General features: G+C 42.6%; 3 protein-coding genes across 3 annotated transcripts; all 3 read left to right on the top strand.

Annotated features, from left to right (window-relative positions):
• Nucleotides 1-513: 513 nt before the first annotated feature.
• LOC310947989 (uncharacterized protein) lies at nt 514-6,253 on the top strand (the record flags this gene model as incomplete). The annotated part of the gene is made up of 2 exons (XM_083914980.1): nt 514-2,917; nt 3,795-6,253. The coding sequence occupies 2 exons, from the start codon at nt 514-516 to the stop codon at nt 6,251-6,253; spliced, it is 4,863 nt and encodes a 1,620-aa protein (XP_083771106.1).
• Nucleotides 6,254-7,842: 1,589 nt separating this feature from the next.
• On the top strand, nt 7,843-10,272 carry LOC310947988 (protocadherin gamma-A2-like; the record flags this gene model as incomplete). Its single annotated transcript, XM_083914979.1, has 1 exon — nt 7,843-10,272. One exon carries the CDS (start codon nt 7,843-7,845, stop codon nt 10,270-10,272), a length of 2,430 nt encoding a protein of 809 aa, XP_083771105.1.
• A 1,010-nt stretch (nt 10,273-11,282) lies between these two features.
• Nucleotides 11,283-13,688, top strand: LOC310948268 (protocadherin beta-16-like; the record flags this gene model as incomplete). Its single annotated transcript, XM_083915332.1, has 1 exon — nt 11,283-13,688. Exon 1 carries the CDS (start codon nt 11,289-11,291, stop codon nt 13,686-13,688), a length of 2,400 nt encoding a protein of 799 aa, XP_083771458.1. The 5' UTR covers nt 11,283-11,288.
• Nucleotides 13,689-14,024: the final 336 nt, after the last annotated feature.

The raw sequence follows: 14,024 nt of genomic DNA, 5'->3' as shown, positions 1-14,024 counted from the left end.
CAGATGACCTACTGTATTGTTTTGCTTCTTTTTTTAAGTTCGGTGGCGTTGGCATTTCAGACTCAACTACTGTGTATATATGCTCAGGGGAGCGTGAAACTAATATGTTTAATATTACTGTTTGTTGACAAATTGACCAAAATGTCTAACCTGAATGTAGAACCAGCATAAACAGTAAAGCAACCAGTGATCATTTTCCATCTTCCGCAGTATTCTGTAGTTCAGCATGGTGAACTCTTAGGGCCGCTGTTGGCCAGTCTGTGTTAGTTAGGGAGAAGGAATTATCCGTACCTCCCCCATCATTTCAGATAGAGAACGAGAGAAAGACACAAGGGACAGTACATAATACGAAGACCGCAGCTCTAAACGTTAAGTTGGACGGATATTGTGCTTTTCCTTCCTTAAATTTTGACCTACTGGTGATTACTTACAACCTGGGGACATAAAAAGGATTAACTGTGAAGAAGAAACCCCGCTTTTCCAGTAAGATTACGCTGTTCATTTTACAGGAACATGACGGACAGAACAATGAAACGGCAAGTGCTGCTGTTAATCTCGGTTCTTTATTTCAGTTCAGTGGTTGGGCAGGTCAGTTACTCCATCCCAGAGGAAATGCCGACCGGCTCTTTCGTGGGTGACATTGCCCAAGATCTGGGTTTGGATGTAAAAAGACTGAAATCGGGAAAAGCTCGCATTTATACCGGAGACAGTGCACAGTACATCGAGTTAAATAAAGAAAGAGGAGTCCTCCTTATTAAAGAGAGAATAGACCGAGAGGTGATCTGTGCGGAGACGGCGCCCTGCGCTTTGCATTTCCAGGTTATTTTAGAGAATCCTATGGAGTTTTACAGCATTACCGTCGAGGTTACTGATATTAACGACAACGCCCCGATTTTTAAAAGAGGTGAAATGAAATTCAGAATAAGTGAGTCAGCTATAACAGGAGCAGTGTTCTTATTGCAACAAGCAGTAGACCTGGATGTCGGTGTGAATAGCCTTCAAAATTATTTGTTAAAGCCAACCGATAACTTTGTATTGAGGCTGCAAAATCAAGCTGACGGAAGCAAGATGGTAGAAATGGTTTTACAGAAACCTTTAGATCGAGAGAAACACCATCATGTGTCGCTTGTGTTGACTGCTTTAGACGGTGGTGACCCACAGCTCTCCGGTACTGTACAGATAAATGTAAATGTGTTGGATATTAATGATAATGCTCCAGTTTTTACGCAGAAAATCTTTAAGTCCATAATAAAAGAAAACTCGCCCTCGGGGACTCAAGTAGTGATTGTTAGTGCTTCTGACTCAGATGAAGGTTCTAATGGAAAAATATCTTATGCTATTCTAAATCTACTCGACAATGTGTCCGAGTTATTTGAGATAAACACAGAAACCGGAGAAGTTACACTGATTGGCAACACTGACTTTGAAAGAAAGCGACAATATCAAATTCATGTACAGGCCAGTGATGAAGGAGGATTAACTGACTCGTGTAAAATTATAGTAGAAATAACAGACATAAATGACAATATACCTGCTATAAATGTAATGTCAAAGTCCAGTGCAATAAAAGAGGACATTCAGCCTGGTACTGTTGTGACAATGATAAATATTCAAGATCCAGATTCGGGCAAAAATGGAAATGTGCAATGTTACATTAACGAGAACATTCCATTTGTAATTTCCTCCACGTCAAAAAATTTCTTCAGTTTAACGACATACAGTGAATTAGACAGAGAGATCGCTTCCCAATATAATATAACTGTGACCTGCTCTGATGAAGGAGTGCCCTCCCTCTCCAGCAGCGTCACTCTCACCTTACAGATCTCTGATGTGAATGATAACGCGCCTGTCTTTGAGAGGAGCTCATATGAGGCCTACATTGTAGAAAACAACACACCGGGCCTCTCTATATTCACAGTGAAAGCCAGAGACGCTGACTGGAACCAGAATGCCCGTGTTTCTTACATACTGGAGGACTCCTCTGTTAACGGAGTGCCAGTCTCCTCATATGTGTCCGTTAGTGCTGATAGTGGAGTCATCCATGCAGTGCGCTCTTTCGACTACGAGCAGATCAAAGACTTCCACTTCCGCGTCAAAGCGCAGGATGGAGGCTCCCCTCCACTCAGTAGCAACGTGAGTGTGAAAATACTGATCCAGGACCAGAACGACAACCCTCCTCAGGTTCTGTACCCAGTCCAGACTGGTGGCTCTCTGGTGGCTGAAATGGTGCCTCGTTCAGCAGATGTGGGCTATCTGGTGACTAAAGTGGTGGCTGTTGATGTGGACTCTGGACAGAATGCCTGGCTCTCCTATAAACTGCAGAAAGCCACAGACAGGGCGCTGTTTGAAGTGGGCTTACAGAATGGAGAAATAAGAACTATCCGCCAAGTCACTGATAAAGATGCTGTGAAACAAAGACTGACTGTTATCGTGGAGGACAACGGGCAGCCCTCTCGTTCAGCTACAGTCATTGTTAACGTGGCGGTGGCGGACAGCTTCCCTGAAGTGCTGTCTGAGTTCACTGACTTTACACACGACAAGGAGTACAATGACAACCTGACTTTTTACTTAGTGTTGGCTTTGGCTGTAGTCTCCTTCCTCTTCATCACGTGTTTAGTGGTTATTATATCAGTGAAAATCTACAGATGGAGACAGTCTCGCATCCTGTATCACTCCAATCTCCCTGTGATTCCATATTATCCACCACGTTACTCAGACACTTTGGGGACAGGGACTCTCCAACACGTGTACAATTACGAGGTGTGCAGGACGACTGACTCCAGAAAGAGTGACTGTAAGTTCGGCAGAGCCGGTAGTCAGAACGTGCTGATAATGGACCCCAGTTCTACAGGGACGATGCAGCGGATACAGAGTGAAAAGAGCATCCTGGATGAACCAGACTCTCCTCTAGAGGTCAGTTTTGCAGATTATATAAATGTTCTTTATCCACTAACTGTGTGCGATGTTTGGCAACATATTGGATAGTTTTTGAAAACGTTTTCCACTTCCTTTTTGTGGTGATTCAGATTCAGCACCATGGACAGTGTACATCATAGTCCTGATACTCAAATGCCTGAAGAGATGGGGAATATGTATGACCCCCCCCCCTTCTCTCTCTCTCTCTCTCTCTCTCTCTCTCTCTCTCTCTCTCTCTCTCTCTCTCTCTCTCTCTCTCTCTCTCTCTCACTCTCTCTCTCATGTTCTTTAATATCCATAATTCATTCACCAGTGCGTTGTACCTTTCAGCAAAATGGACGGTGCTCACTATATTTGTTGTCATTGCAACGCTGTAGTATGAGAGATAATTAACACGTTTCTCATTTTATTGTATGACTCCTTTGCATGTGTAGCTGTACTTGTATGTTTTTGCAGCTGTCCCTTTTTTGTTGTATTATTGCTTCATATTCAGATTTTTATTATCCGTTGTTTTAGTCTTGTGGTGGTAATTGTTCAGGAATATTTCAAGTGTTCATATTGGATTTAAATGATTCAAATATGTCTTAGTAAATAGTTATGTTGTATTGGTTGAAATGTATTTATTGTGGTAGCCACAGTAATGCATAATGTAGTTCAGTCCATTGAACAGAGAGGGACGCTGTTGGCCATCGAGTTGCTGAGGAAACATTCGTTGCAGTACCTCCCTTATACCTCAGCATTTTACACGGGGAAATAGAGAAAGGCAGAGATAACCGTCGGGACCGCCACAACATACGCATGGACTGCACAATGGGATTTCTTTGTTCCACGATTTAAGATAAGTGCCATCTTCAGGACCATATACGTGTATCTTACAGCTCGAAATTTGGAACCTTGGGGGAAGACACAGGATTTTCTGGTTTACTTCACAGACGTGTCGACCGGAACGATGGGATGGCAAGTGCTGTTGTTTATCTCGCTGCTCTCTCTCAGTGTAGTGCAGGGGCAAGTCAGCTACTCCATTCCGGAGGAAATGACAAAGGGTGCACTGATAGGAAATATAGCCCAGGATTTAGGTTTGGGTGTGGAAAGACTGAAGTCCGGTAAAGCTCGCATTTATACGGGTAACACTGAGGAATATATCGAGCTGAAGAGAGAAAGAGGAGTCCTCCTTATTAAAGACAGGATAGACAGAGAATCTCTATGTGGTCAAACAATGCCCTGCGCACTCCATTTTCAAATGATCCTTGAAAACCCAATGGAGTTTTACACGGTTACTGTCGAAATTACGGATATAAATGACAATCCTCCCACATTTGAGAGGGGTGAGATGAAATATGAAATTAGCGAATCAGCTCTTACCGGAGCAAGATTTGTTTTGGAGAAGGCAATAGACGATGATGTTGGTGTAAACGCATTGGACAGCTACGTACTGAAACCAAGTGATAATTTCATTTTGAAAACCATCAGCCGAGGCGACGGAACAAAACATGTCGAGATGGTTTTACAGAAACCATTAGACCGAGAAAAACACGAGCATATATCATTAACACTAACCGCTCTGGATGGTGGTGAGCCACAGCTTTCGGGGACAATGCAGATCGTCATAACTGTGTTAGACGTCAATGACAACCCGCCTGTTTGTTCAAAACCGGAATACAAAGCAAGTGTTATAGAAAATGCTGCTGTTGGCACTTTAATAACTACGGTGAGGGCTACAGACCTAGATAAAGGCAGTAACGGAAAAGTAACATACATGATTTCAAAATCTGGAACAGCTGTTCTCTTTAAAATTGATGAAAATAGCGGAGTACTGACTTTAACTGGAAACGTAGATTATGAAAAGAAGAGACTTTATGAGCTGGATGTCCAGGTGTCCGATCAGGGAGGATTATCAGACGCATGTAAAGTCATTGTGGACGTGACAGATACAAATGATAACCCTCCATCCATAAACATCATGTCGAACTCAAACACAGTATCTGAGAACATGAAACACGGAACGGTCGTAACAATGCTAAATATACAAGATGCAGACTCAAACGATAACGGTAAAGTTATGTGTGCTTTAAACGAAAACATTCCCTTCGCCATTAAATCAACAACAAATAATTTCTTTACCGTTATAACGGACAGTGAATTAGACAGAGAGAGGGCCTCTCAATATAATATCACTGTGACCTGCTCTGATGAAGGAGTGCCCTCCCTCTCCAGCAGCGTCACTCTCACCTTACAGATCTCTGATGTGAATGATAACGCGCCTGTCTTTGAGAGGAGCTCATATGAGGCCTACATTGTAGAGAACAACACACCAGGCCTCTCTATATTCACAGTGAAAGCCAGAGACGCTGACTGGAACCAGAATGCCCGTGTTTCTTACATACTGGAGGACTCCTCTGTTAACGGAGTGCCAGTCTCCTCATATGTGTCCGTTAGTGCTGATAGTGGAGTCATCCATGCAGTGCGCTCTTTCGACTACGAGCAGATCAAAGACTTCCACTTCCGCGTCAAAGCGCAGGATGGAGGCTCCCCTCCACTCAGTAGCAATGTGACAGTGAAAATACTGATCCAGGACCAGAACGACAACCCTCCTCAGGTTCTGTATCCAGTCCAGACTGGTGGCTCTCTGTTGGCTGAAATGGTGCCTCGTTCAGCAGATGTGGGCTATCTGGTGACTAAAGTGGTGGCTGTTGATGTGGACTCTGGACAGAATGCCTGGCTCTCCTATAAACTGCAGAAAGCCACAGACAGGGCGCTGTTTGAAGTGGGCTTACAGAATGGAGAAATAAGAACTATCCGCCAAGTCACTGATAAAGATGCTGTGAAACAAAGACTGACTGTTATCGTGGAGGACAACGGGCAGCCCTCTCGTTCAGCTACAGTCATTGTTAACGTGGCGGTGGCGGACAGCTTCCCCGAAGTGCTGTCTGAGTTCACTGACTTTACACACGACAAGGAGTACAATGACAACCTGACTTTTTACTTAGTGTTGGCTTTGGCTGTAGTCTCCTTCCTCTTCATCACGTGTTTAGTGGTTATTATATCAGTGAAAATCTACAGATGGAGACAGTCTCGCATCATGTATCACTCCAATCTCCCTGTGATTCCATATTATCCACCACGTTACTCAGACACTCTGGGGACAGGGACTCTCCAACACGTGTACAATTACGAGGTGTGCAGGACGACCGACTCCAGAAAGAGTGACTGTAAGTTCGGCAGAGCCGGTAGTCAGAACGTGCTGATAATGGACCCCAGTTCTACAGGGACGATGCAGCGGATACAGAGTGAAAAGAGCATCCTGGACGAACCAGACTCCCCTCTGGAGGTCAGTTAAATAATGTCGTTTCCTTTGTGCATTTTTTTTCTTTTTGCAGTGTTTAGTTGCATTGGCTGTTAACTGCTGATTGCGATTGCCGCATTTTGAGAACCATGGTCAGCATTCCATCACTTACATTCTCAGCCAATGATAGGCTGTGATAATATTTCACACCTACTTCTCATTGGCTTATTTGCATTGTTTCTCAAAGCTGACTGATTTCCCCCTTAGAGGTTAGAGTATTTTTTTTTAATAGACCATTTTAATAATACATCCTTTAAGGCTTTCTGTAGCAAATAGTGGTGTATGACTTAACATTTGTATCAATGTGTCTGCCCAACTTTATTGTTCTATTTAACATTTCTATTTCAATTGTTTTATTCGTCCCTTTTTCTGCAGTCTATATTTGTGTCAGTAATCTGGCTTTGGAGTTCAGTTCAGTTCTATTTAATTTTATTTACAGTGCCAAATCATAACAAAAGTTATGTCAGGACACTTTACAGTAGGTATAGACCACGCTCTATGACTTATTTACGAATAAACATAGACCCAATAATCCCCCATTGAGTACACAGTGCCAACGAAAACCTTCCCTTTAAAAGGCAGGAACGTCGGACAGATCCATCTCTATGGAGGACTGCCATCTGTCTTGAACGGTTGGGGAGGAAGAAAAGGAGAGAAAGAGAGTCTTGTTGAAACTTTTTGATTGAACATCCAATTTTCTGTGTGAAATTATCTGCCAATTAGCTTTATTTTAGTGCAAATTGAGTATACAGTAGGATTCATATTTACTGAATGCTTATTATACACATGGTTTCGCGAGGAAATGTTTTTGTTCCCCAAATATATCTGACACTTATTTGTCTCATGTAAAGAACATAATTTTCTTTTTTTTCCACCATAAACGTTAATGGGTGGTCAGTAGGCTAGTGTTGGCATATTTTAGACGTTCATCATTTCAGGACCTTGGATAGAGACTTTTCGGGACTTTTTTTTTCATCTCCATTTCTCCCCTTTTAAAGGTTGTACTATTTTATTCTTATGATTGTTTTTTTTCATTAGTATTATGCAATTTGTTCTATTTTTCTTTATATACTTTCAGTCAATTGTTTTAAGTTTTGTTTTGTTTTTATAGGCACATTAATCTGGCTGAACATAACAATAGTGAGATACTAGAGCCATCAACTGTTATTATGTGGTGACCTACCGTTAGGGAAGTGGATATTTTTACTTACACGGCTTTAATTACCTAGTTTAAAGTAACCCTATCCACTAACGCTGCTGGACACATAAGTTCATATTGGTCTTCTGCAGTTTTGTATTATGAACTCTCAGGGCCGCTGTTGACCATGTGTACAGGGCTGACAGTAGGGTTGTAGCAGCACCTCCCATGTAACGTCATCATTATGAAGAGAGAGCAAGACGGGAAAGAACGGACTTTGGGGATTTGTAGATTATATGTTAACAGACACAACGACCACATAGACTGTTTTTTTCCATTGAGGGGATTATACACCTGCGTAATTGATGTTTGACGCTTGAATGGATTTCATTTTATGGGATATATAACCGCTCTGTGGAAGCTTCGGGAATACTCTGCTAGAACAATGGAAGGACAAGCGCTGTTGGTGATCTCTTTTCTTTCGCTGGGCTCGGTAATCGGGCAGGTCAGCTACACAATACCGGAGGAAATGGCGAAAGGCTCTTTAGTTGGTAACATAGCACAAGATTTAGGTATAGAAACCAAACGTTTGACCTCTGGTAAAGCTCGAATCTATACCCGAGACAGCGATCAGTACATCGAGCTGAGCAGAGAAAGAGGAGTCCTCCTTGTTAAAGAGAGAATCGACAGAGAGGCGCTCTGCAGACAGACGACGCCTTGTGCTCTACATTTTCAGATTATTTTGGAAAATCCTATGGAGTTTTACACCGTTACAGTCCAGATCACGGATGTAAATGATAATTCACCGAAATTTGAAGAAGGTGAAATACAATTCAAAATAAGTGAGTCAGCTGTGATCGGGGCAAAATTTGTGCTGGAAAGGGCAGTGGATCTTGATGTTGGAATGAATGATCTTCAAAGGTACGATTTAAAACCAACTGATAATTTCGCTCTTAAGCTCCGTAATAACGCCGATGGAAATAAAAATGTAGAGATGGTGCTACAAAAGCCTTTAGACAGAGAGAAACAAGAGCAGATATCTCTAGTGTTAACGGCTGTAGATGGAGGAGAGCCGCAGATGTCAGGAACAATGATGATTGTCATCACAGTTTTAGACGTCAATGATAATGCCCCCGTTTTCACACAGCAAACATACAAAGCTACAGTTACTGAGAACTCACCTAAAGGCACAGTTGTTGCAACTGTTTCAGCCTCAGATGCAGATCAGGGTTCAAATGGTAAAATTACTTATTCAATCACGAATACGTTAGATGAAGTCAGGAACGTGTTTAAGATAAACAAGGAAAATGGTGATATCACTCTAATAGGAAATATAGATTTTGAAGAGTCGCGAAGTTTTCAAATAAATGTACGTGCTAGTGACGATGGAGGACTCACGGACTCCTGTAAATTAATCGTCGATGTGCAAGATGTAAATGACAACAGGCCTGAAATCAACATAATGTCGAAGTCAACTGTGATTTCAGAGGATGCAGAACTCAACACAGTCGTTACAATGATAAATATTGAGGACAAGGACAGTGGAGAAAATGGGAAAGTGGTATGTTTAATTAGTGAAAATATACCCTTCATTTTAAAGAAATCAACAAATAATTTCTATAGTTTAGTGACAGACAGTGAATTAGACAGAGAGATCGCTTCTCAATGTAATATAACTGTGACCTGCTCTGATGAAGGAGTACCCTCCCTCTCCAGCAGCGTCACTCTCACCTTACAGATCTCTGATATGAATGATAACGCTCCTGTCTTTGAGAGGAGCTCATATGAGGCCTACATTGTCGAAAACAACACACCAGGCCTCTCTATATTCACAGTGAAAGCCAGAGACGCTGACTGGAACCAGAATGCCCGTGTTTCTTACATACTGGAGGACTCCTCTGTTAACGGAGTGCCAGTCTCCTCATATGTGTCCGTTAGTGCTGATAGTGGAGTCATCCATGCAGTGCGCTCTTTTGACTACGAGCAGATCAAATACTTCCACTTCCGCGTCACAGCGCAGGATGGAGGCTCCCCTCCACTCAGTAGCAACGTGAGTGTGAAAATACTGATCCAGGACCAGAACGACAACCCTCCTCAGGTTCTGTACCCAGTCCAGACTGGTGGCTCTCTGGTGGCTGAAATGGTGCCTCGTTCAGCAGATGTGGGCTATCTGGTGACTAAAGTGGTGGCTGTTGATGTGGACTCTGGACAGAATGCCTGGCTCTCCTATAAACTGCAGAAAGCCACAGACAGGGCGCTGTTTGAAGTGGGCTTACAGAATGGAGAAATAAGAACTATCCGCCAAGTCACTGATAAAGATGCTGTGAAACAAAGACTGACTGTTATCGTGGAGGACAACGGGCAGCCCTCTCGTTCAGCTACAGTCATTGTTAACGTGGCGGTGGCGGACAGCTTCCCTGAAGTGCTGTCTGAGTTCACTGACTTTACACACGACAAGGAGTACAACGACAACCTGACTTTTTACTTAGTGTTGGCTTTGGCTGTAGTCTCCTTCCTCTTCATCACGTGTTTAGTGGTTATTATATCAGTGAAAATCTACAGGTGGAGACAGTCTCGCATCCTGTATCACTCCAATCTCCCTGTGATTCCCTATTATCCACCACGTTACTCAGACACTCTGGGGACAGGGACTCTCCAACACGTGTACAATTACGAGGTGTGCAGGACGACTGACTCCAGAAAGAGTGACTGTAAATTCGGCAGAGCCGGTAGTCAGAACGTGCTGATAATGGACCCCAGTTCTACAGCGACGATGCAGCGGATACAGAGTGAAAAGAGCATCCTGGACGAACCAGACTCTCCTCTAGAGGTTAGACTGATTTTATACTTTTTCAGTGTATTGTTATGTATTTAAAGTGGAGTTCATGGTACACATCTTATTTTTTTGAGTAACAAACAGGGTATATACAATTTCCGTGCTTATTGTGCGATTAGAAGACTGTAGTTTGTAGACTATTTACGTTTTTAGACATTTTAGTTTGATTAAAGTGGCAATCTGGAAAGACATGATGTATTGTTAAAATAAAAACAAAGGATTAGCATAAGTAGTAGTAATGGTAGTAGTAGTAGCAGCAGCAGCAGCAGTAGTAGTAGTGGAGATAATGGAAGTAGAAAATAAGTATTTTCTGTTCTCACTCAGAGTTGATCCACTTCAGAACTTCGGACAGCGACATACAGCAGCTTGTTTAACCTGCCTGTCAACTGCTGTTTCCACCGTTTTGATACCAGTACATTTTTGTCTTCTTCTCCATTTTCGTATAATATAATGTTTTAGACAATCCCTTTTTATTTTGGAAGATAGTTTCCATTTCCAGTCTTTCAATCTGACTTCATATTTATCCAATCTCTGACACACCTGCACGATCTGTTTAACGCGGTGTCTCTCATTTTGTAATTTATTATCTTTAAATCCATGATTAATGACCTAAAAGTCAACATGATCATTTAAAAAACGTGTCCCTGTAGTCTTTAATGAAGCCCAGTATATTTGTAACATGTGTGTTTTAAAACTAATTACTAGATGGTTTACAGTGAGGTGTGTTGAGCTGAATGTTAGTTGCTGTTCTGCAGTTTTATGATGTGGACTCTTAGGGCCGCTGTTGACCAGAGTGTCGATGAATGAGAGCAGGGTAGTAGCAGCACCTCCCATGTAACGTCGACACAGTACAGAGAGAACACGACGGGCGAAGAACGCACAATTGTGGTTCTCGAGCATTTTGTGAAAAATAAGAGGAGAGATTTCCATCTGCAAGAGATTCGCTTCCAATGCGTGGATTATGCAACTGTTCATTTGAGATTTGACATTGGAATCTGAACGATATTCATTTTTGTACGGATAAAAGCCGACTGTGGAGCAAATCGGATAGAACAATGAATCGGCAAGTACTGTTGTTTATCTCTCTGCTTACCCTCGACATCGTGTTCGGGCAGGTCAGCTACTCTATTCCGGAGGAAATGGCGAAAGGATCGTTAGTGGGCAACATAGCACAAGATTTAGGTTTCGAAATAAAGCGTTTGTTATCAGGTAAAGCCAAGATCTATACTAGGAACAGCGACGAGTACATCGAGCTGAACAGAGAGAAGGGAGTCCTCCTCGTCAAAGAAAGGATCGACAGAGAGGTGCTGTGCACTGAGACGGCACTTTGCGCTTTACATTTTCAGATTATTTTAGAAAATCCTATGGAGTTTTACACTGTAACCGTCCAGATCACTGATATCAATGATCATGCACCAACCTTTGAGAAAAATGAGATGAAATTCAAAATAAGTGAGTCAGCCGTGATCGGGGCAAAATTTGTGCTGGAGAGGGCAGTGGATCTTGATGTTGGAATTAATGATCTTAAAAACTACGAATTAAAACCAACGGATCATTTTGCTCTAAAACTGCATAATAACGCTGACGGGAATAAAAACGTAGAGATGGTGCTACAGAAGCCTTTAGACAGAGAGAAACAAGAGCAGATATCTCTAGTGTTAACGGCTGTAGATGGAGGAGAGCCGCAGATGTCAGGAACAATGATGATTGTCATCACAGTTTTAGACGTCAATGATAATGCCCCCGTTTTCACACAGCAAACATACAAAGCTGCAGTTACTGAGAACTCACCTAAAGGCACAGTTGTTGCCACTGTTTCAGCCTCAGATGCAGATCAGGGTTTAAATGGTAAAATAACTTATTCAATCACGAATACGTTAGACAATGTCAGGAAAGTCTTTGAGGTAAATGAGGAAAGCGGTGAAGTTTCATTAATTGGTGATATTGACTTTGAAAAGGCAAGACACTTTCAGATAAATTTGCTTGCGAGTGATGAGGGAGGACTCACAGATTCTTGTAAGTTAATTCTCGATGTGCAAGATATAAATGACAACAGACCTGAAGTCAACATAATGTCAAAGTCAACTGTTATATCGGAGGATGCGGAACTCAACACAGTCGTTACAATGATAAATATTGAGGACTTAGATTCGGGAGAAAACGGAAACGTAAAATGCTTCATCAGCGAAAATATACCTTTCATTTTAAAAACATCTACACATAATTTCTATAGTTTAGTGACCGACAGTGAATTAGACAGAGAGAGGGCTTCCCAATATAATATAACTGTGACCTGCTCTGATGAAGGAGTGCCCTCCCTCTCCAGCAGCGTCACTCTCACCTTACAGATCTCTGATGTGAATGATAACGCGCCTGTCTTTGAGAGGAGCTCATATGAGGCCTACATTGTAGAAAACAACACACCAGGCCTCTCTATATTCACAGTGAAAGCCAGAGACGCTGACTGGAACCAGAATGCCCGTGTTTCTTACATACTGGAGGACTCCTCTGTTAACGGAGTGCCAGTCTCCTCATATGTGTCCGTTAGTGCTGATAGTGGAGTCATCCATGCAGTGCGCTCTTTCGACTACGAGCAAATCAAAGACTTCCACTTCCGCGTCAAAGCGCAGGATGGAGGCTCCCCTACACTCAGTAGCAACGTGAGTGTGAAAATACTGATCCAGGACCAGAACGACAACCCTCCTCAGGTTCTGTACCCAGTCCAGACTGGTGGCTCTCTGGTGGCTGAAATGGTGCCTCGTTCAGCAGATGTGGGCTATCTGGTGACTAAAGTGGTGGCTGTTGATGTGGACTCTGGACAGAATGCCTGGCTCTCCTATAAACTGCAGAAAGCCACAGACAGGGCGCTGTTTGAAGTGGGCTTACAGAATGGAGAAATAAGAACTATCCGCCAAGTCACTGATAAAGATGCTGTGAAACAAAGACTGACTGTTATCGTGGAGGACAACGGGCAGCCCTCTCGTTCAGCTACAGTCATTGTTAACGTGGCGGTGGCGGACAGCTTTCCTGAAGTGCTGTCTGAGTTCACTGACTTTACACACGACAAGGAGTACAACGACAACCTGACTTTTTTCTTAGTGTTGGCTTTGGCTGTAGTTTCCTTCCTCTTCATCACGTGTTTAGTGGTTATTATATCAGTGAAAATCTACAGGTGGAGACAGTCTCGCATCCTGTATCACTCCAATCTCCCTGTGATTCCATATTATCCACCACGTTACTCAGACACTCTGGGGACAGGGACTCTCCAACACGTGTACAATTACGAGGTGTGCAGGACGACTGACTCCAGAAAGAGTGACTGTAAGTTCGGCAGAGCCGGTAGTCAGAACGTGCTGATAATGGACCCCAGTTCTACAGGGACGATGCAGCGGATACAGAGTGAAAAGAGCATCCTGGATGAACCAGACTCTCCTCTGGAGGTTGGTCTGCTTTAAATTTGTTTCTACACATAATTATCAATAGATTATTTTTTATTTATTTGAAGCACATTTTTTGGTAAAATTATTACATAGTCTTCGTGGCTGGTTTTAATTTGTTTTGTGGGCATCCTTCATGGGGTAGTTTGCTTAATTTGGCACACGGATCCGTGGTTTTGGGCTGCACTTGTTAGTGATGTCGGTAGTTAATTTCTACATTTCAGAACCTCGGACAGCGGCAATAATTTAACCCAGCTGTTTTACCCTCTCCTCGGTGCTGCTTCAAAGTTATGTCAATAGATCGGTTTGTACATTATTCAGTAATGTGGCCAAATTGTTTCTTACTTGTTAATC

This window comes from Echiichthys vipera (assembly GCF_963691815.1).
Source record: "Echiichthys vipera genome assembly, chromosome: 6".
NCBI classification, from domain to species: Eukaryota; Metazoa; Chordata; class Actinopteri; order Perciformes; family Trachinidae; genus Echiichthys; species Echiichthys vipera.
The sequence above is the reverse complement of the archived record's forward strand: the minus strand, read 5'-3'. Positions and strand labels throughout refer to the sequence as shown.